At 38.1% G+C, this 20,673-nt stretch overlaps 1 protein-coding gene across 3 annotated transcripts in view; it reads left to right on the forward strand.

Moving 5' to 3' along the window:
- PARN (poly(A)-specific ribonuclease) overlaps window positions 1-19,607 on the forward strand; it is a gene marked incomplete at both ends in the record, with an annotated part of 33,740 nt that extends 14,133 nt beyond the window's left edge. For 2 of the 3 annotated variants that reach the window (XM_079542952.1, XM_079542953.1), the window contains 8 exons: window positions 253-363; window positions 443-512; window positions 1,103-1,158; window positions 3,413-3,499; window positions 7,257-7,331; window positions 13,050-13,239; window positions 17,436-17,620; window positions 19,555-19,607. In XM_079542952.1, coding sequence (XP_079399078.1) covers window positions 253-363; window positions 443-512; window positions 1,103-1,158; window positions 3,413-3,499; window positions 7,257-7,331; window positions 13,050-13,239; window positions 17,436-17,620; window positions 19,555-19,607 — 827 coding nt within the window. The remainder of the gene's footprint in view (window positions 1-252; window positions 364-442; window positions 513-1,102; window positions 1,159-3,412; window positions 3,500-7,256; window positions 7,332-13,049; window positions 13,240-17,435; window positions 17,621-19,554) is intronic. The other variant, XM_079542954.1, reaches the window with a different exon arrangement.
- Between the last annotated feature and the right edge of the window lie 1,066 nt (window positions 19,608-20,673).

Consider the following 20,673-nt stretch of genomic DNA (forward strand, 5'->3'; position numbering starts at 1 on the left):
TTAATATTTTGTCAGAGCTAAGTAGGTATGTGAAAGACGAGATCAATAGTTTCCTAATAGGGTTGGGTTTCTATCCCAGGAACCTGTTCTTCTTTAAAAGATGCACCTGGTTAAAAACTTCTGTAAATTGTAAAAGCTTACTAGAAATGATACTCTGTGATAAAATAAGTGTGTGTGTGTGTGTGTGTGTGTGTGTGTGAACATACAGGTAACTGGAGTGATGTATGCTGACAAACTATGTTTTCTCTTTAGAAAGTGCAGAAGGATTTCCAAGTTATGACACAGCTTCTGAGCAACTTCATGAAGCGGGATACGATGCTTACATTACTGGACTGTGCTTCATCTCCATGGCTAACTTTTTAGGTATCTATGTAGTCTTTTTCAGACCTTAGTGCTATCTGTAGCTTCTTATTATGTACTGAATTTCTGCTTTCTTTGTTAGGTTCGTTTCTTAGTCCTCCAAAAAATCACGTGTCTGCTAGATCAAAACTCATCGAACCTTTTTTTAACAAGTAAGTAATGCCATACTTCAAAGAATGTGAACCCAAACCCTTCTAAAACCTTGAAATGTAACACTAGCCTCAGAATCAATGGCTAACAGCATTTTTCTTAGCACTTCAATTTCTGCTAGACTTTCTTCTTCATACTAATAATGCTGCAATGAAGCCAAAATTTGTACAGTGAATACCTTTTATTTGGAAGACAATAATTTACTTCCTGCTAGCCTGTAAAGGGACACTTAGGAGAGTTAAACGTAGACTGTTAGAGTTAAACCATCAAAACCTGGACTTCTCGAATGGCTTTGTCAATGTCAGTGTTGGGAATATGGCTGTAATTTTATCATTATTTGTAGGGCGAGATTTGGGAGTAGCACAGTTGAAGAAAAACCGGTCGGGCGTTCTTTGTGGTGTGGTACACTCAGACTGCTGATAAAATTAAAATTGAGCATGCTTACATAATGTGGAAAAATTAAAATCTAAATAACAAAAAGCTGTTGTATTAACTTGTTGGGTAATGGATCGTTTTAAGGAATAAGAACCACATATGATTAGTAGGCTGTATGGGATGAAGATATGATTGGTATTCTTCTGTTTTACTTCAGGCTATTTCTTATGAGAGTAATGGACATACCATATCTGAATTTGCAAGGACCAGACTGTAAGTAGCTTTACTTTTTGTGTTCTTACTACCATTCTGACAAATTTCCTGGAGGAGGAGGTGTAAAGATTAGTTATCATACATTTACACGCAGGACTCTAGCTGTGTTTGGGTTATTAGCCGTTTATCAAAGGATAAAAACTTCACCCTTTTATTTGAAATTATATAGGGGATTGACTAGGACAGGTTAGACTCTTTAAACTGAATGTAAGAGGGTTGAAGATAGTAGCTTATATTTGTGTGTGAAGTCTAAGGATGGTGACCTGTTAGAGGTGGTGTCCTAACTCACATGCCTTCCTCTCCCCCCACTTGGCAGTAAGTACAGGATGCAAAGTACTGAATAGCAAATGGTCCCAAAAGTCTCCTGGCTTGCTTTCTTCACAATTGCCATGTAGTAGCATGTTTTCCTTAACTTCAGCTAAAATATCAGATTTTTTATTTTTTTTTGCCACATTAGGAAGTGATTTGAGAAATTGAAAAACGTTATCTGAAATATTACTCAAATGTTTAAAGTTTTTCCAGGTTACAGACAGGGGGCTATAATAACTTGCTAATATAAGAGCATGTTTTACTGATACAGCCTTATTCTTCTGGAATGTTATATCATGAAGGAGAAAGCTTTGGATGAGTGTTACCACTGGTGCCTCTACTTAAGAAAGCATGAAGTCCTGCAGGTCAGCCTAGTTTTTGACCTAGGTGAGGGTTTAACTTTGTAGTGTCTTATATATGACTTATGTGATGCATCTTGGAGGTACAAGGATGTCTTCAGTGTCTCTTCCAGATGAGCATTGTTTCTCTGTGAAGACATTTTCCACACGTGTGTTAGAAACCTCAGACTGAAAGATGACCCTTTTGTTATGTGCTAGTTCAATGGTAACAGAATGTAGTTCTAGAAAGATGGAGAGGTAAATATATACTGTAGTGGCATGCATGTAATTTTCAAATGCAGGAGGTGATCAGATCACTGAGCAGTGGCTCTGCAGATCTAGTGGAATGGCTATTTAATTATATTTTCCCAGTTTGATACTGAGTGGAAGGATAGCATAGGCAATACTCTGGATCATTGAGAGAAGGCCAAAGCTACTAAACTGTGAAGATGCTGCTTCTGCTTGCTGGCCAAATTACAGGATCATTTGGATGCTTTGCCAAGAAGAGTTGCCAAAAAAGACTCTGAAAATCTCTCTTTTATCTGCAAGTGCCCTCTGCAGAGCAGACTGATGCAGGCATTTCAGCAGAATCTGAACCAAGGATACCTTCCAAGCTTCAAAAAAATGTACACATAGTGTGGCTCTTTGAGTAGAAATAGAAGTTCATAAAGCAGCCAGAGATTCAAACACTGCTGTTGGCTGACAGCGTTGTCTGGACGTTTTTTTTTTTGCTTGCAGGTGACCTTTTTGCAAAGAAGTAAAATCATGCAAAGCATGCAAAGAATAAAGCTGCACTATGGAGGAAGTTATGCTTAGAGTCTGTGCTTTAAAAAAAAAAAAAGTGCAGCTAACTAGCTGACTGCCCAGAGTGTTGCAGTGTTTGTCACCTTGTTTATTCTGCTCAATTGTGGCTGGTTTGAGCCATTTTTCTAGAAATGATGGGCTTTGGTTGCACAAACAGTCCGATTATGTGAAAGTGACTTTCGTGGTCCTCAGCGTTGATTTCTTTTGTGCAGATGATCCTTACCGGGTGAGGTCAAGATATCCAGATATCTTTCAGTGTATATAAAACATCTTTGGTGCCTTTTTTTTGTATGTTGGCCTTTGTATGTATTTTTTTCTGGTGACGACTTTATTAATAGGAAGTCTGTCAGTGTGTGTTCTGTCTTGTACCTGGAATGAAAACTGCTTTGAACATTGTTTCAGGGCTGAGGTTTTTTTTACTGACAGAAAAATTGTATCATTGAATTATTGCTAAGAACATACTAAAACCGGAGCCAGAGCATGAAGAGCCTGCTGCTTTTTTGCTTTATTTTTCTATACTTAGCCCCAAACAGATTGATTTTGTGGGCAGTTCCTGCTGCATGTAATGCTGCTTCAGTTTCTTATAAAAATCATACTAGATCATCTGTATATCTACTTCATGCGTAAGTGTGGACAAGTTCTCCCTGATGCCTGGTGTTGTTCCATAGGTCTTGGCCTGTTTTCTGTATAATAATAAAAAGTAAAAGTTATATGACCGTGTAAGGTAACTTTTTCTTTTTTAAGGTTATGCTAAAGATACCAGTGGTAACTTTTATTCTAATTAATAACTTCTTATTTTGCAGTGCAGCCAAAACGAGATCATGTTCTTCACGTCACTTTTCCCAAAGAGTGGAAGACTAGTGACCTTTACCAGCTTTTTAGTGCCTTTGGTGAGTAATATAATCTAGTCTTCCTTATGTCTTTTTTTATTTTTTAATTTTTTCCTCTGACAATGGAAAATACGTCTGGTTTTCTTTGTTATTTTTGACCTATGAATTTGGGCTTAGTATGGGTAAATCATACATAAATCATAATCAGTAATTTTTGAAAGATACCTTTTGGAATTTCTTTGTAGTGATGTGTCTAAAATGTCTGCCTCACTGAACTGCTCTTTAGAAATCTTTGTTACCTGGTACTTGTTAAATATTGTGGAACTGTCATCTTTATATTCATATCCTCTCCTGGTAAAGAGTTGAGACTGAAGGTGACCAAAGGGAAAGGCTCTTGGTATGACAGGCAGATCAAGCCCTCAGGAGTGAAGTCAGTGACTTAAGTCATAGTTTGTAGTGTGGCAGAGGGATTCAGGGCAAACCTGAATCTTCCCTTCATTGAAGGAGTTACAGTGTGAACCCTAAGGATGTCTAATCACCAGTAACAGGGTGAAAGTCCCTCAGTATACTCAATATTGTCACTTCAGTGCTTGCTCTGATTCTCTATAGTAATAACTGTTGTCATATTACTATAATAACATTTCAGTAATAATATCTGTCTCTTCACCTAGAATGTGACTCAGTAGCCTGTTCAGGATCTCTGTTCCTTTTGACTTGATCTGCATTGCAGTGTGATGCTACTATAATGCTGGATAGAACTTTATATTCAAATTTGATAAGTCTAGGATGTAAGTTGCTGAGATTTTTCTTCAGTTAGACTCGCAGGGGTAAGAACCCCATGTAAGAGCAGCTTGGATATTGTTTCTGCAGGCTTTTAAACACTCAGCCATATAACTTCACACGTTTGAACAACTCCTTACCAGTGTTGGTGTGAAACGGAAGCAGGGATCACTACCACCAGAGGTCGTGCTTACACATCTGAAGTACTATTCAATCTGGAATTGGAATTTATCTGTTTTTTTACAGATTCTAGAGCTGTGTGCTTTCGGATTTAAATTTACAAACTTGTGGTATTTTGGATAATGCTTAATCCATGTCAGAACAGGCTGCAGAGGATGCCTTCCAGAATTATAGGATCCCATGCTTTTTCAGCTGTAGCTGGATAGAGAGAGGGGCAATGTGAGATGCAGTGATTTTCCAAAAGCCCAAAAAATGTGGCAGCAACAGATGTGAATTATTTCCATTTATAATGCTAATTGAATTAAAGTGTTTTTAAAGTAAACTTTCACCTGGATTCTAAATAAATTGTCAAGTTAAATAATAACGTTAATCTGTCCTTAGAGAAAAATCATTTTGACTTGGTTTTAGCCTAGTACTTGAATTAGAATTGTAATCTCCTGTGAAGTTTCTAATGAAAGCAGTGAGACAGCCGAAGGGACTGCGATGTCAAACTTGCAGCTGAAGTACTGCATGCAGACCAAGTGGAAACCTGTTGTTGCAAGATGTTTTTACAGTCTCATGAGTGAATGTAATTTCACTGAGCAAGTGCTCGCAGTACTGTGCACTCTAAAAACATTTGTTTCTTTAAACACTGATGTGAAGGTATTCAAAATAGTATCTGTTGCAGTTCATTGCTTTTGTGCATATCTTTCACAGCCACTTAAATTAATGGGTTTTAATTAAAACATGTACTACCACAGTATTGTAAAAACCTGCTACGTGAATTTTTTCCAAATGAGTGGAGTCAAACCTCTGCATCCTGGTTTGTGAGAACACGAGAGACTTCTCTGAGAGGGAAGTGAACAGTGGTGTATTCATGGAACCTTGCTGATCTGGAGATACATAAATGACTTTAAAAAAAATAAAAGTAATTGATCCTTCGTGTGCTTAAACCTTGTTCTGATAGACCGAGCTACTACATACGTAGCTTTAAGTGACTTTTAAATCCAACTTTGAGACTCAATTGCAGGTTCCACACACTATGACATTTGTTCCTGGCTCCCTCTGCTGAAAAATCCTCGCTTAACTTTTTTTTTCTTGTTTTTTTTTAAAGAGAAGTGGAGCTTAAAAAATGACCCTGTCACATGTGAACAATCTAGTGTAAGGAAAAACTTCTTGCTAAATATTCTTCTGTAGCTTAGGTTCACATAGGCATCAGAGCTTCATGTATTGCACCTTTTAAAATTGTAATTATTTTATTCTGATCCTGTATTTCTGTGTACATTTCTGGTCTTTCCTCCCCCTTTTCATGGCAATGTTTCCTTCAGCTGTTTTTGCTTTCTTTGCACTCTCTTCCTGCCAGAAAGGTGGAAGCTCTGTTGACCCTTTTCAATTATTCACCAGGAAAATGTTGTTTGCATTCAATATATGCTTCGACTCTTATTCACAGAAAAGATTCAGCTATTTCTTTTGTCTGATGTTGGTGTATAGAAACTTTGCAATCCTTAGGTGGTGTCACTGTGATCATTTTTCTTCTCTGTAATACAGTAGAATGTACTTACAATCTCTTTTTCTTTGGCTAAATGAAGGTAGAGAGTGATTAGGAAATGTAAGAAACAGAGCCAAAGCAAAACAGTTTTCCTGCCTTTTAGCAACCTACAACTTCAGGGACTCATGAATTAGAGGTCACATGTACATCTTTCAGTTTAAGTGCCTTTCATGGGTCAGGTAAAAGTCACATGAAATTGAAGTGCATTTTAAGTCAGTTTGCATCATTTTTTAAAATCCTGTAAGGTCTGAAGGTTAAATGGTGATACGACTGTAGATGCAATGTCATATCCTGGTCTGCCTGAAAAAGGTCACACCAGTTTTCAGTGTCTGACATGTATGGACAGTCCTCTTCTAAGGACTGGAGATGTAAAAGGATTTCAGACTGCAGAGTAAGTCCTTGTGTCTGAGGTGGGAATCTTTGCCTACATGTTTTTTCCTTTGTAAGCAGTTTTTGCACCTGTGTTACATTTTAAGCTATTCCCATAGAAAATGGAATGCATGTTTGATGAATGGAGGAACTCGATTCCAGTCACTTCCATTTTGACAACTTCCAAATGAGGTGCACAGTTTTTGTGTATTTGACCTCCTCTTATTTCTGAAAATGAGGTTTTCATTGTGCATCCAGGAAATAGTATGAAAGTGTGACACAAACCAGATTTGGAGGACTTAGTGTTGCAGTACTTAGAGTTCTCTGTTTGTGTGAGCCACCTTTTCCCCCCTACACTACCAGAATTTTTTTTATCTTGTAGCTGTTTTGGAAAAGGAACAGTGAGTGGTAATTTGGGCCAATCCTTTCTTTGTCTTCAAAAAATGCTGCAGTTCTGAAGAATGGACTGGTTTTGAAACCCCAAGAGATGATCTTTATTTTGGTACAAAATTGAAATTACATACCAAAATTACTTTGATTTTTATTGTGAAAATATATAGGGCACATGGAGTGAGGGCTGAAAAGCTGCTGATTATAACTTGTTAAAAGATTGAAAGGAGAAAAAAATACAAAAAGGCAGAAGAATCCTGTAGGAGTCTGAAAGGCATTAGTCAAATCTCATAGTTTTTTTTCCTCCTTACTCAAGTGAGTCTGAGGGTATACAGGATGAGCATGCAGTGGTCACTCTTTCTGAAGTGGTTCTGGGCTCAGGTATGCATGGTGATGCAATATTCACTTTTACCGTGGAGTCTTGTTGCTAAAAAAATAAAAAAAATAAAAAAAAAATTCTCAGCTGAAGTTACACTTAATTGAGCATCTTCTTATCTGTCATCTGGCACAGCAGATGAAATACGTGACTGAGCCTAAGATAAAAACAATCGTTTCTTTTGCCTTTTCTAGGTAACATTCAGGTTTCATGGATTGATGATACGTCAGCGTTTGTATCGTTGAGCCAGCCAGAACAAGTACAAATAGGTAAGTGTTGCTGAAATTACTTCAGAATTAAGACGAGACTTTAACTGCTTTAAAATTCTCTAAGCCAGCAGCATCTGCAGTTCTAGTGACAAAACCACCGTGTTGCACAGAGAAGTGACCAATGGCTCTGAATTTATTGGAAGTAAACCTTCCAGTTATGCAGAAAAGCAATTTTTGCTTTTGAGATTTTCTTCATTCATTGTTGCTGGGTCCACCAGACCCCAGTAGTTTCCATGGTCAAGGAACTACCCATAACTTATAGCTTGAGAACACTGTCCTGAAACAGCCTGTTATACATGATTATTCTGGTATTCTCATCCCTTTTTATTCAATGCTCACATGAAAGCATCCAACGGAGAGCCATGAAGGTGATGAAGGGCCTGGAGCATCTCTCCTGTGAGGAAAGGCTGAGAAACACGGGTCTGTTCAGCCTGGGGAAAAGAAGACTGAGAGGGGATCTGGCCAATGTTTATCAATCTCTGAAGGGAGGTGGGAGGCAAATGGATGAGGCCAGGCTCTTCTCGGTGCGCAGCAACGGGATGAGGAGCCATGGCCTAAAATTTGGACATAGGAGGTTCTGTCCTGACATGCAGAAGAGCTTCCTTGTGGGGAGGGTGACGGAGCGCTGGCACAGGCTGCCCAGGGAGGTGGGGCAGTCTCCTCCTGTGGGGATATTCCAGAGCCATCTGGGCGCTGAGCTGTGCGACCTATTGCAGGGCCCTGCTTTAGCAGGGGGTTGCACTCTTCAGGTCCTTCCAACCCCTCTGATTCTGTGATTCTTTTCCTACTCTAACGGTGAGCTCTCACTGCTTTCCTGTGTCTGATTCTGTGTCCAGAAAAAAGTTGTTGCAGGCTCAGTGGGGTTAACCAGCTCAGCAACTGCTCAGAAATCATCAGAAACACCATAAAGGAGGGCGTGAGAGCATGTGACTTGCTAAGGAGTAAGGAATAGGATTCTCCCATTTGGTAACAAGCTGTTAGATGAAATCTAATGGCAGTGCTTTCTGTTTCTTTCCAAGAAGTCTCTCATACCTGAGCAGTCTGTTCTCAATGTCTACTGGTACTCAAAGACCTTTTACCTCTTTTACTAGAAAGGAAGTGTTCTGTGCGTTTTACTCTTTTTGTATGTTAACAAATTTGAGCATGCTAGTTCTACCAGCCGTTCTGTGCTCGTCAGCGCTGGGAATGAGGTGTGGTGAACTTTGTACAGCTGGGCAATCTTGTCTGTAACAAGAAGTGGAACTGCTGGTTGATACGTTCCAGTCTTGGTCGCAAAGCAGAGCTGGTGGCATAATTCACAGCACAGCTGTTTCACAGCTTTCAGCATTAGTGATGCAGATTTAGGAGGACAGATTTGCTGTCAGTTATCTGCAACAATGTTCTCATCACTGCCTTTTCATTTGTTTGGGATTATTTGAAATATGTCATAGATTTTGTTTTAGTTACTGAGGAATTTAAACAGGGTGCAAAGGTTAAATAGTTTGAATTCTTTCAGTATTTAAACTGCAACTTAAGAAAGTTACAATCCTTTATAACAATCTGCTTACAAGATTGTGGTGTGGACAGTCTCAGTGGACTATACCATCATTTCTGTGGTCTTTGTTGAGGGATTTTTTTTTCTCCTGGTAACTGGAATGCTGAATCACTTAGCCAGCACGTGCAGCAGGGCAGATGAGGTGATGATGCTGGCTTGATGCTTTGCTGGCCTGCACATTTGCATGGAGATGCTTGAATCCAACTATCCTGCATTAAAATGGCATTTCACCTCAATTTTCTACTTATAAAGAAAGTTATGATGTAAGCTTAGTGCAAGATCCACCCAGTGGTACCTACAGGAATGTGAGACAAGTTCAGGGTGTTTTTTTCCTGAATAAAAAAAAAAGATAAATTGTTACAATGCAGCAAAGAAAGGAACATAGAAGGTGTTTTTTGCAAGTATATCTGACTTGTAAAGGTACTGTGTTGCATGTAAATAAGTGCATTTGAGTAAAACTTCCTTAAAATGTTAGAGTAGTACTATGGGGCTTCAGGCTTCTGTCAGCACTTTTAAGAATAATGCTAGCTACTGTGAAACTAAGAGTCTCACCTTTATGCTGTTCTCAGTTGTGCTGAATGGCAATAAAACAGCATGAGGCTATCAGAAAAAGGGAAGAAAAGGAAAAAGGTGCATCAGTCTTTCGTGGATAGATTACCTGAGGCGGGGAAATAGACCTTCACTGTCCATGAGTGCTTCTGTGTTGGCGGCTTGTGGAATTAGGTACTGAGTTAAACAACAAAATGTTTCTATTTTGTAATGGAAAAATGGTGTCTGACGTGATGATTTGTCCTTGCATGTTTTGTACTTGAGTCTTACAATTTCTCTAACAAAATATTGACACTTGGTATGTTTTAATGCAATAGCTTCCAGCCTGTTTAAAGTCTGGGCAGCTGAGGAGGAGCGATCCATACACGGAAGTCTGATGGATTCCCTTGGGGAGGAAACATCAGGCAGGTTGTTGAAGAGTCAGAAACTTCTTGAAGCGCATGTACTGAGTGCTGCATCTGCTACTTGGAGACTTGAGACTTAAGTCTCCAAGTTAGTTGTATTGAGGCTTCTTTCCTTATCACTGAATAAAAGACTGAGTAAATCATTTTGACGATCTTTGAGAGTGAATGGGCTTTATATTTCTGGAATTGTGTCGACTGAGTAAATTCTTAACTTCTTCAAGGCATTTGAATGTTTCTAGGTGATTCTGGGATCCAAAGTTGCACTACATTATAAGTTTTTGAACAAATAGGCTCTTCTATGTGTTGAAGTGCTTTCTATCAGTTATTTTAAAATAAATAATAGTCTCCTGACCTCAGAGCAAACCCAGACTCTCCTTTCATGATGCCTCAGTGCAGGATTATCCTGGAGGATCTTCCTTGAGACCTCAATACCTTGCTCTAGCTAACTCTTGACTGTTTTATTTTTATAACAGTTTGCAGTGAGGGTTTTTTCCTCTTTGGCCTTCCTTGAGGACAAGGATCTTGAGGAGCGCGCTAATGAAGTGTCACTTTATTGGGGAAGGCGGTGCAAGCCTGCAGTACTTACCTTGGCATGGGCAGGAGGATTTGCAGCAGCACAGCTGCGATGGAAAATAGAAAGCAGGCAATCTGTGCCTGAATTAGTCATTATTTTCTACTTCCTTCAGCCACAATTGGAATATATTTACTTGACATTATGAGAAGTAGGCTTACGTGCGATAATTCTGCTGAAAGTGAATAAAACTATGTCAGGATAAAGTTTTATTTTAATGCAAGCTTTAGCAAGTGGTTTGCTAAATACATCCAGCTCAACAAAGTATCCATCTTGCTAGTGTGTGTTGCTATCAAGTGTAGAGAGCTTTTTTTGTAAATAGAGTTGAGAAAATGTCTGTCTACTAAGACTTCTCGGCTGCAACCCATGCAGTGAAATGCAGCCATGTGGTGTTGCTTACCAACATTACCAACAGGCTTCTCAAAGGAAAATTTATCTTCACTTTACGATTTAAAAATAAGTAAATAAAAATTCTGTTCCCTTTAGTTTGATATATTTTGTTAGAATTCACAAGACATTCAAGCAGTGCTTTTCTTCAATTGGCACTGGAGAGTTAAGGTAGTTCTATTTGGTTTGGTAGCATTGACAGAGCATCAGAGAAAATGTTTTTAAAACTTACAGAGAGCTGCTTTTTAATTCAAGACCATGCGGGATGTAACTGTCTGTGTTGTTCCTTAGAATTGCCCACGTCTTCATTTCAGTTGTGCTTTGCGTGGAGAAATATTTTTAGCATATACCTTTTATGTGCTCAGTTGAGCATACAATGCTGGTCACAGTATGGTTTAGCTCTTTAGAACCACTCATATGTATATACGTACATATAAAGTGAATATGTTTGTGGAATGCAATATGCTGCTAAAAATAAATGGTCTTGTTTCAAGAAAGAAGAGTTGTCTGACCAAAAATATTTTTTCTCATACAAGTTTTAAAAAATGACCTTTAAGATGCTCAATAAGGATTATCTTTTTCTTAAATGCAAGCAGGGTATGTTAGGAAATTAAATGGAAGAGCCGTAACTCTGGCTCCTAGTGTATAGCAAAACAAATAATGTGAAATTGTTATTGTGTTTTAACAAATCACTGTTTATCAGATGATCCATGGTAACTACGTGCTTGATTTTAGCAAGTAAAAACATGCTTGAGTTTAACTAAACAAATGTTACCCTTAGGAATGTTGGCTGGTATGCAGTAACTCTAGTGAGCATTAGTAATTCATTCACGATGCCTGCTCCCTCACTTCATGGGCAGTACATATTCTCAGTGTGTATATATATATATATATATATATATATATATATATATATATATTTTCTTATGAAGAGATCCTCTGACTTCACAGTCCAGACAAATGTAAGGGGTGTGAAAGGAGGTATGTTTAACGTGCCTTTAAGTAGTGCAACAGTCTCATCAGGCCGTGAGTCATAGTTGCAGATATCTATTCTTGGGAGTAGATATACAAGATATTGATGCCAAGTTTTACATAACTTTGAAAGACTTTGCAGCAGCAGCACCTACGTGCCGTGACTTGTACTATAGGTAATTGCTTTCATAGTAGCACAGTCAATATGCAGAGTAGAGACCTACTCTGAAAGAGGAAAAAAACCAACCTGCATTTCTGAGCGGTGATGTGGGAGCATGCTACCTCTTGTGTGTGCGTTAGAGGCAGTGCAGAATACCCTGCATTTGAGATGACAGCACTTCATAAAGAATGAAAAGGTGATACACACATCTGAAATTTCTACAGAGTGGTTGGAAGTACACAAAATAAAGATTTCATCTCCACTTCACTATTACAGTATTTTAAAATGCTCTGTCTGCATACATGAAAAGGAATGTGGTTTTTTTTGTTTTATATTTAAATGGGTTTGCTGATTTATGATGGTTTATTTCAATGACTTAAGCTAAAAACAGTAGAAGACACCAGTTGACAGCCAGTTTAATTTGCTGATTCATCTGTTCCAGCAATGGCTTTATGCCAGAGCTTGGCTTACAGATGAAAAGCAGCTCTGCAGAGATGCTGGGACTCAAAGGAACACTGGTGAATTGTTGCTGAGTGAAGGCAGTGACAGTTTTTTCTTTCTAGGTGATTCTAATTCTTCTACCTCCAACTGGCAGCACTTTTTCAGTTAAGTGGAGATGGAACATTAGAAAGATAGGAGGCAGCAGCTGGATTCTAGTTAGCTGCTTCCACCAGTATCTTGGGCAACAAAAAATGCAGCTCAAATAAGCTTATGTTTCACAGCAATCAAACAAAGTTTTGGCAGAGCCTTTGCAAATGTCGTCTTTTCCTGGCAGACATGCAAAATAAACCTGCTGGGTTAAGTAATGAGACTAAAAGGGAAAAAATCCAGGAAATCTCTTCTTGCCAACAAGCAATCTGGAAGAGGACTATGACTGAAGAACTGATGATTTCTAATTTAAAAGAATTAACCCTTCTTGTGTGAAGTCTCACTCAGAAGTATTTTGAGTATGTAATTCAAACATGCAGTGATTTAGGAGAGTACAGCTATTTGTTTGTTTTGCCACTAACAGTGGAACTAGATAGAAGACATTTGTATGAATGGAACAAATAGTTTGCTGCCTTCTAATCTTAAAACTAAGCTATCTCAGAAGGCGTGTTGTTATGTGTTCTGTTTATAACATCTCTTGTCTTTCCCATAGCTGTAAACACCAGCAGATATGCTGAAAGTTACAGGATCCAGACATACGCAGAATATGTTGAAAAAAAACATGAAGAAAAGCGAGCAAAGAGAAAATGTACGGAAGATAGTTGGAAGGAGATGGAGAGAAAACGGTTGAAAACTCAAGGTGCACCTTACGTTTCCCAGAGTCGATACTACTGTGTTAACAGGTGAGACTTTCTGCAGTGCAGACTCATTGTTTTTGTTATATTTTCACCAAAGGCATTGCACTTTTCAGATAGTTCGTATCTGGCATTTTTCTCTGTATGTATATTTTATTAATTTGCATATAAATCATTAGTGGTACAGCACCTGTCACAAGATGATGGATAAAGGAGTAGAGGGGATTTGGTGATGAGGCAGACTTGAAATATTGTGATACTGGGAGCAGGCCAACTCGCAGCGTCTGAGCTCGATGGAGCAGCAGTGTTTCTTAAAACCAAAATAAAAAAGTTACCTGTTTCATTTTTTTCACATCTCTACATGGCTGCTGGCATTTGGGAGCTTTGAAAGCTCTCTTCTTACGCTACTGTACAGATGATTTTCTTTTTTTTGGATGATTTTCCATGGTGATATTGCCACAGTGAAGGGTATAAATTACCATCTTAGGCAGTCCTGATGGAGTCGTCCTTGTGTTTCAGGAACAGGAAGGTAAATGAAGATAGCCAGTCCTAGTTTTATTTCTAGTGGAGGAAGTCTCTCTCCTTATTGAATGCTGTTATGTGTATTTTGGGCATCTCGCAGCTTTTAGACAGACAGTGAGTGTTGGTGGCTTATGGTTTGAACCATAGATAATTCTGTCTTTTAACAAATACTTTGGAAAGCAGTAAGACTGCAAGACAGGTTTGTTTTTGTCTTTCAAGTTAGTAGGGGATGATGACAAATGTGTAACGTGGAAAGCTGTTGAATAAATTTCAGTGAATTGTTTCCTTAATTTTCTTTTAGCTCAGTGAGTTGTCTGCCTGAACACTTCATGTCCTTGAAAATTTTGAAGCTGTTTTTCTTGTATTGAAAGATTCCCCAAGAAGCACCCTTGCTATGTTATTTTTGGATGATCAACATTTTGATAACCCTGGAAAGCAGTCTTCAATTAGTTTGTAGACTGAACTTCTTTTGTGATTGATGTTCTACAAATTTTAGTTCTCACTAATCCAGAAATAAAGTGACTTGATTCTCTTCCAAATTCCCTTCCATGCAGATCTTTTGGCATGTCTTTTCTTAGTTTTGTCTCCTTTTTTACTCGATAGATGGTGTTCTCTTGTCAACTTGTCTCTTGCAAATATTTCCTCTTTCCAGGGTGATCTGGCAGTTGTACCAGCTTAGGTATAACATGTAACTTCAAACCTTGTGGTCTTTCAGTTCACTCAAGGTAACTGTAGATGCATTTTTTTTTCCAGAGATACATAAACACAAATATTTTAAAGATACATGTAAACATATTTATACAGTGTTATAAATGATTATATGTGCGTATATGTGCATATTTTTCCAGATTAATCTGAACCATATATAGTTTAGTGCTCGTTCCTATGATGAAGCTAGCAGCTGATCTCTTATAATAGCTTCGTGTTAGTGCACCCTTTATTTATTTATTACTTAATAAGCTTACTGTATCAGCTTCTGCCAGCAAAGGGAGCACAGCTGCAGAATGGCTGTTCTCCATGGTGGCAACATTCATTCAGTAGTGAAGTTGTTGGTTGTTTCTTACAAGAAAAGCCTCTGCCTTACATTGGCAAACTTAGAAGAACAGTATTGAAGGTTCATTAATTCTTCCTTAACTCCAGATTTCCCTTTTACCATCTTCTTCCCATGGCATTCATCCTAGCTGGCGTTTAGATAGGTCAGCAGAAAGGAGAGGTTGGGGAGGGAGGGCTGCTGGTCTCTGCCTGTGCTGAAGACATGCACACCCACACCTGCTATCTTCAGTGACCAACAGAAAAACTGCATTGCGCTAACTAAGGAGATTTGCCCACTGGTGATATGTGATAGGCTTTCCTTACTTTTTTTCCCTAAACTTGGCTAGTAATTTTACTTTAAAACTAAGAATAAAACTTTATTTTGCTGCCCAAAAATGGCTTGGACTCTGCTCAAATATCTTTTTTTTTTTTTCTTTCGTAATCGTATTGTTGCTGTTAAATGTGTGTTCTGAAGGCTGGTCTAAGGCTGTCTCTAGATGCTTTAGGTATCCAGAAAGATGAGGATTCTGAATTGGAAAATTACTGATAGCTTGTAGTTTGTTTTTTTCCACTTTGTTCAGTTGTTTCTCAGCAGAGTAAGGAAATTGAGACAGACGGGTGGACGTGCTCCAAAATAGCTGGTAAAATTAGAAAACTGAACTTTGCTCTGACTAGTGCTCTGACTCGTATACACAGCCATACTCATTTGCTACTATTGCTAAGTGAATAAATAACATTGCTGTACTTCTCGAACCTTATTTTAGGTCAAAGAAGAATAGGACACACGGGGAAAAAAAACCATCAACCAAATCCACAAATCTGTAGTCATGTGGAGTCCATGCAATGAATGAGTAAATGTAGAAAAAATCCTAATAATTTAGGAGAAAGCAGGAAGTCAACAGTACTTGATTGCCTATATTTTGATCCTCGTGCTGTCTGTTTTCTGGTCTGCTTTCTTTTTTTTTAGTTTTGTTTTCTATTTTTGTCTGCAGGAAAAATGTGAAGCCTGAAATTAGTTTTTGTTTTGAACTTATTCCTTACAGTAAGTTTCTTTCTAAGAGCCCTTAGTATCTCTAAGTCCTGGAATTGTAATTTATGGGTCATGATTTTTCTTCCCTATGTATTTTTCAGAATACCTTTCCCAAAGGTAGAGTTCTTAAACTTTTCAATTTTTTTTAATGTAATAGCAAGTAGGTTGCTCCAGAAGTAATGCCTCCTTTTATGTCCATGGAAGCGACAGCAGACACAAAGCACACAGTCTTGCTATTTGATAGAGAAAATGCTCACCTGATTTTTTCAATGTTCTGTGCCCCCCCCAGAAAATCTGCACCAGTTGAGGTGACTGCTGTCACTGTCACCACAGCTGAAATGCAGCACCCCTTCTTACTGCACTGACACCACCGTTCAGTCTCCATAAGTGTTCACAAGCACTGATAAGTGTCACTGGGGGCCCTTTTTTCCACATGGAGGAATTCAGCTCCACCCTTCGCTCCCCCCACACTTCCATGTCAGGCGCCATTCTGTCCCAGTGCCCCTCTGCTGCCATCTGTCACACAGCAACAACCTGTCACGGAATGTTGGTGGGCAGGTTCAGCCTCTGCTGCCATCCCACCAACAGCTGCCGCTGACATCACAAAATAGGAGGCATTACTTTTGGAGCAAGCCCTTGTAGTTTTTAATTTTCTGAATTAAAAATTTTGTTTTCACGAGGGCTCTTTGCTCCTGTCCCACCCCCTTCCCTTTCCAAACAGCATTTTGGCTTTCGTCATTCTGCTGATGGTAGCTGTGTTGTGGTGACTTAAAAACAAGATTTATAAGAGGTTGTTCAAGAAGGCCTTCTGTGTGTGAATGTTTGGAGGAAGAGCCAGGTATTCATCAGAGGAAATGGTGTTTGTGTTCCTAACGTGGAAGTAAGAGCATGAAGCATAATCATGTTTCATGGTTTTTAACTGCTTTTGGACATCTCAGAAAGAGTCTGTTCTAAAATGTTCAGATGAAAAAGGGCCTTCACTTCAAAGCCAAAACTGTATAGCTAGATCTTACTTCCCTTACCTGAACCTTATTGATACCCTGTGCTTCTTTGTATTAGTGACTAAAAGAAAAAAAATACAAAGTTTTGTTTAAAACTGTGTTTAAAAGTTTTTGTTTAAAAGTTTTGTTCTGTAACTTAGAAATAAAAGAATTTAATATTGAATGAAAGAATAGTCATCTTGTTTCATTATTAATAATTGCATTCTAGTTGAATGAAAATCTCTGTAGCATAACTTCAGTGTTTCCTGAATGAATCAGAGCTCTAAGTGCATGTTCGTGATGCTTTCTCTGTAGTAGAAATACTGTAAAACTGCGTGTAGTTTTGACAGAGGAGATGAACTTAGCATGTGGAAGCCTTCAATATGAAGATGAGCAGCTTTAATTACACTTGAGCTGAGTGATTTCAGCAGACTAGCAGCTAAGCCTGGGACACCTACATGACAAACAGTACAAACCTTCATTTGCACAACATCCTAGTCGATGACTGTTATGGACTCTTACAGCTGAGTCACATCTTCCAGATAATGTTATGTTATGGCCCAGCACTTTATGCAGTTTACATTACTACTTTCTTAAGCATTTAATAGATACATAGTAATTAGTACCCATCTAGTAGTTATTCTTAACTTGTTGATAACAGTATTTTCTCTACATTTCAGTTTTACAGGTACCAGTGTAGCGGGAAAGAGAAGTATGAGTCCTATTCAGGAAGAAACTGGTTCTGACAATTTGGAAGAGGAAGGGGTTCCAGAAGATGAGACCAACTGCTATGCAGAGTCACCTCCAGATGTTAAGAAGAGAGCCAAAAGGTTCAAAAAAATCAAGAGAGAACAAGTTTCAGCAGGTAAAAGCAATGTTCTTGATCATAATTTTCTGTTCTGTTTGAAACTGCCCTAGGCCTGAACAGAACTGAAGTTTGTTGTTGAGGGTTTTTTGTTTGTTTTTTACTTGTTTGTTTTTTATGTCTCAATTTTTCTGGACTTATGAATGTCACGCTTTAAGCACTGTTACAACTTATTTTGTTGTATGTTATTTAAACTGAAAAAAAATTGCATCAAACTAAATGAAGCAGGATGTATTTGATTTCTTATTGGCTTACTTTCTTCTATATAGTAAAATATTTTCAGCTATTTTAAACTTCTTTTTTCTTCAATGAGACTTTTCAGGTTATGCAGGAACTTCAAATACCATAAACAAAAGTAAAAGAATTCTGGAAGCAGGATTCTATAGTGGATCTCCTCGTTAGTCCAGCAAGCCATCAGCAGTTGTAAGACTCCCCTCATGTCGACCTTTTCACTTAAGCTTGATTAGAAGGAGTCTCAGAATGAATGAATGCATGCAGCTTGGTCTGCAAGATGTGTATCATTAAACAAACTCTACTGTATGCAAAGGAGTCCAGTTTTAATAAATCTACCCACTGCCCTGAAGACTAATATATGTGTCCTTGTAATTAACACTTCTAAATGTTAACACAGACTATCTTGATGACATTGCACTGGCATCTCTTATTCACTGTTATTTGGGAGATAGTTCTGTAAGTTCAGGAACCAGTGCTATTTTTCAATCTGGTCCGAATGTTGTCTATCATTAAGACTAAGCCAAAACTGGTGTTCCCTGGTGTAGGGAACCTGCTTTGGCAGGGGGTTGGACTCGATGATCTCTGGAGGTCCCTTCCAACCCCTACAATTCTGTGATTCTGTGATTCTTTCACAGTCAGCTTGCCTGCCCCACACCACCCCTCCTGCACACAACATGGTACAATGCTGATATCCTTCCTTCTCTGGAACATCTGATAAAGTACTGGCTGAGACAATTCTGTAGAGGAGTGAGCTGCCAGATTGGTGCCCATCCACTGGGATCTTAATCTTAGGCAGGCCTTTCAGATTTTGCAGTACTTAGCTTTTATGAATCACATAGCTGTGCTTTTATTTCCTGAGGAAAAGTGAGTGTGCTTAATCTCCCTTCCTAGCATTTTGGATTAGTAGCTCACAGTCATCTTTAACGATTCTTGCAGTCCACCACATGCTTAGAGTAAGCCCATGTTTATTTGAAAGATTTACTGGTCCATGAGCAGATCATTCACATTTCATGAACTGCTAGCTGTTGCAGCTTGTAGAAACTCATTTTCAGGAGAGTGCGATTTTGAAAAGCAGAAGAAACTGTAGGCAGTTGACCTGTAGAACTGTCAAAATGTGCAGTCTTTATTCTCTCTCAGGTATTTTATGGATCTTCTCTTTTTTCTTATTGTTTTTTTTTTAAGAACTCAATATGCAGTGCTTGAAAATCAATAGTGTTTCTAATATAAATTATAGATCTTTTCCTATCTTCTAAAAACTGTTAGGATGTATAAATTAGAATATGCAGTGTTCTGTTCCATATTTAACATTGTCTGTCTTGCTTTTATTTGGAAGATTTTTCACATGGGGCTGATTTAAGCATTTCTTTCTGCTGACTTCAACAGCAACATGTTTTTCTAGACAATACTTGGAATTGTGTGTTTGGCTGAATGCAGACAGGTGACAGGTGATCATGTTTCACCTGATATTTTCACTGTTTTGTGAGTTATTGCAGCCTGTAGAACAGAAGAGAGGATGGGGGATGTCTTTTAAACAGCTTGTTGGGTTCTCTTTGTGAATACTGTAAATAATGTATCTGGAGGAGAAAAATAGGATTTTGTATGCTTTGAAAGAACCAAAATAGTCTTGACTTTACTTCTTTCCTTTCAGTATTTGTATACTGAAGTAATTAATATAGAGCTTTCTGATTCTGTCTTTTTAGGAAGCCTCACAAGTAATTCCACTGAAATTTTTGAAGTCCCTGAAACATGGTAGGAAATAACTGCCTTAACAAGTGGAATTGATTGAAAGCAGTTGTGAGAATACACCTCCTGGAAGCCATAATTTATTTAACTGAAGTGTTAACAAATCAGTATGTGTCCTGAAAACCAGTTTAATTATTTTAAACTGTTTACTGAACAATCACTGTCAATTTTACTTCTGTGTATATTGACTAGTATATGATCTTGTTGTTGATCAAGTGAAATCCTTGCTGTTGTTAATTATGTTAGATTTAAGAAGCAAGACTAGGTGTATTTCAGTCATCCACTTTGGCATGTTGGCTATGAAATGTACAAAAAGACCTGGCAGTCTATGATTTTGTGCTAGACTGTTTCCTGTGCTTGAGGGAAGTTACCACAAATCTCCTAATCTTTAGATATTTTTTCAGGCAACATCAGAGTGCTGTCAGAACTCTTGATACAGGTAGAACTGCAGTTTCACATATTGCTTTTTACCTGTTACTATCCGGAAATCATTTTTTAGTTTTCCATTCTTTACTTCACTCCCAGTGCAGCCAGCTTCATCTGAATACCAGCTTTACAGATACCCTGTCTTTTCCAAAAATATAATTTATGTGCTCCTTAAATATGAATTTCATGGTGGGAGGTAGTTTTTTTCTTTGTTTTCACATCTGCTGCTGTTTTCACCCCGAAGTCCCTATCTATTTCTTCCCTGCTTCTTCCCCATCTTGTGGGGTTTTTGTTAAAAATGTTTTTTGGTACCTGTGACAAACCTGCTAACTGTACCAGCCCTCTATTTGTTTAAAAAAGATCTGCATTGGTAGATTTCAGAAAATGTTTGATATTTAACATTTTTGTATCATGGAAATAAAAACAAAAGATGTATTTCCATAAAATGAAAATTAAAGAAATTTTCTTAGGAAGTGGTTTGCTTTTATGTACTGGCTCCTGAAATATATTTTTTGTGCTCTTATTTTGCTCTTCCTAACACTATTTTTTAAAATTATTTTTAAGTCTTCATACAGTTTTCAGACCCTCTGGGTCTGTGGACTGACTGCTTTCAAGATATTTGTGAAATGTAATGAAGAAAAGCCAAGTCT

Source organism: Tetrao urogallus, assembly GCF_951394365.1.
Source record: "Tetrao urogallus genome assembly, chromosome: 15".
Classification (NCBI taxonomy): domain Eukaryota; kingdom Metazoa; phylum Chordata; class Aves; order Galliformes; family Phasianidae; genus Tetrao; species Tetrao urogallus.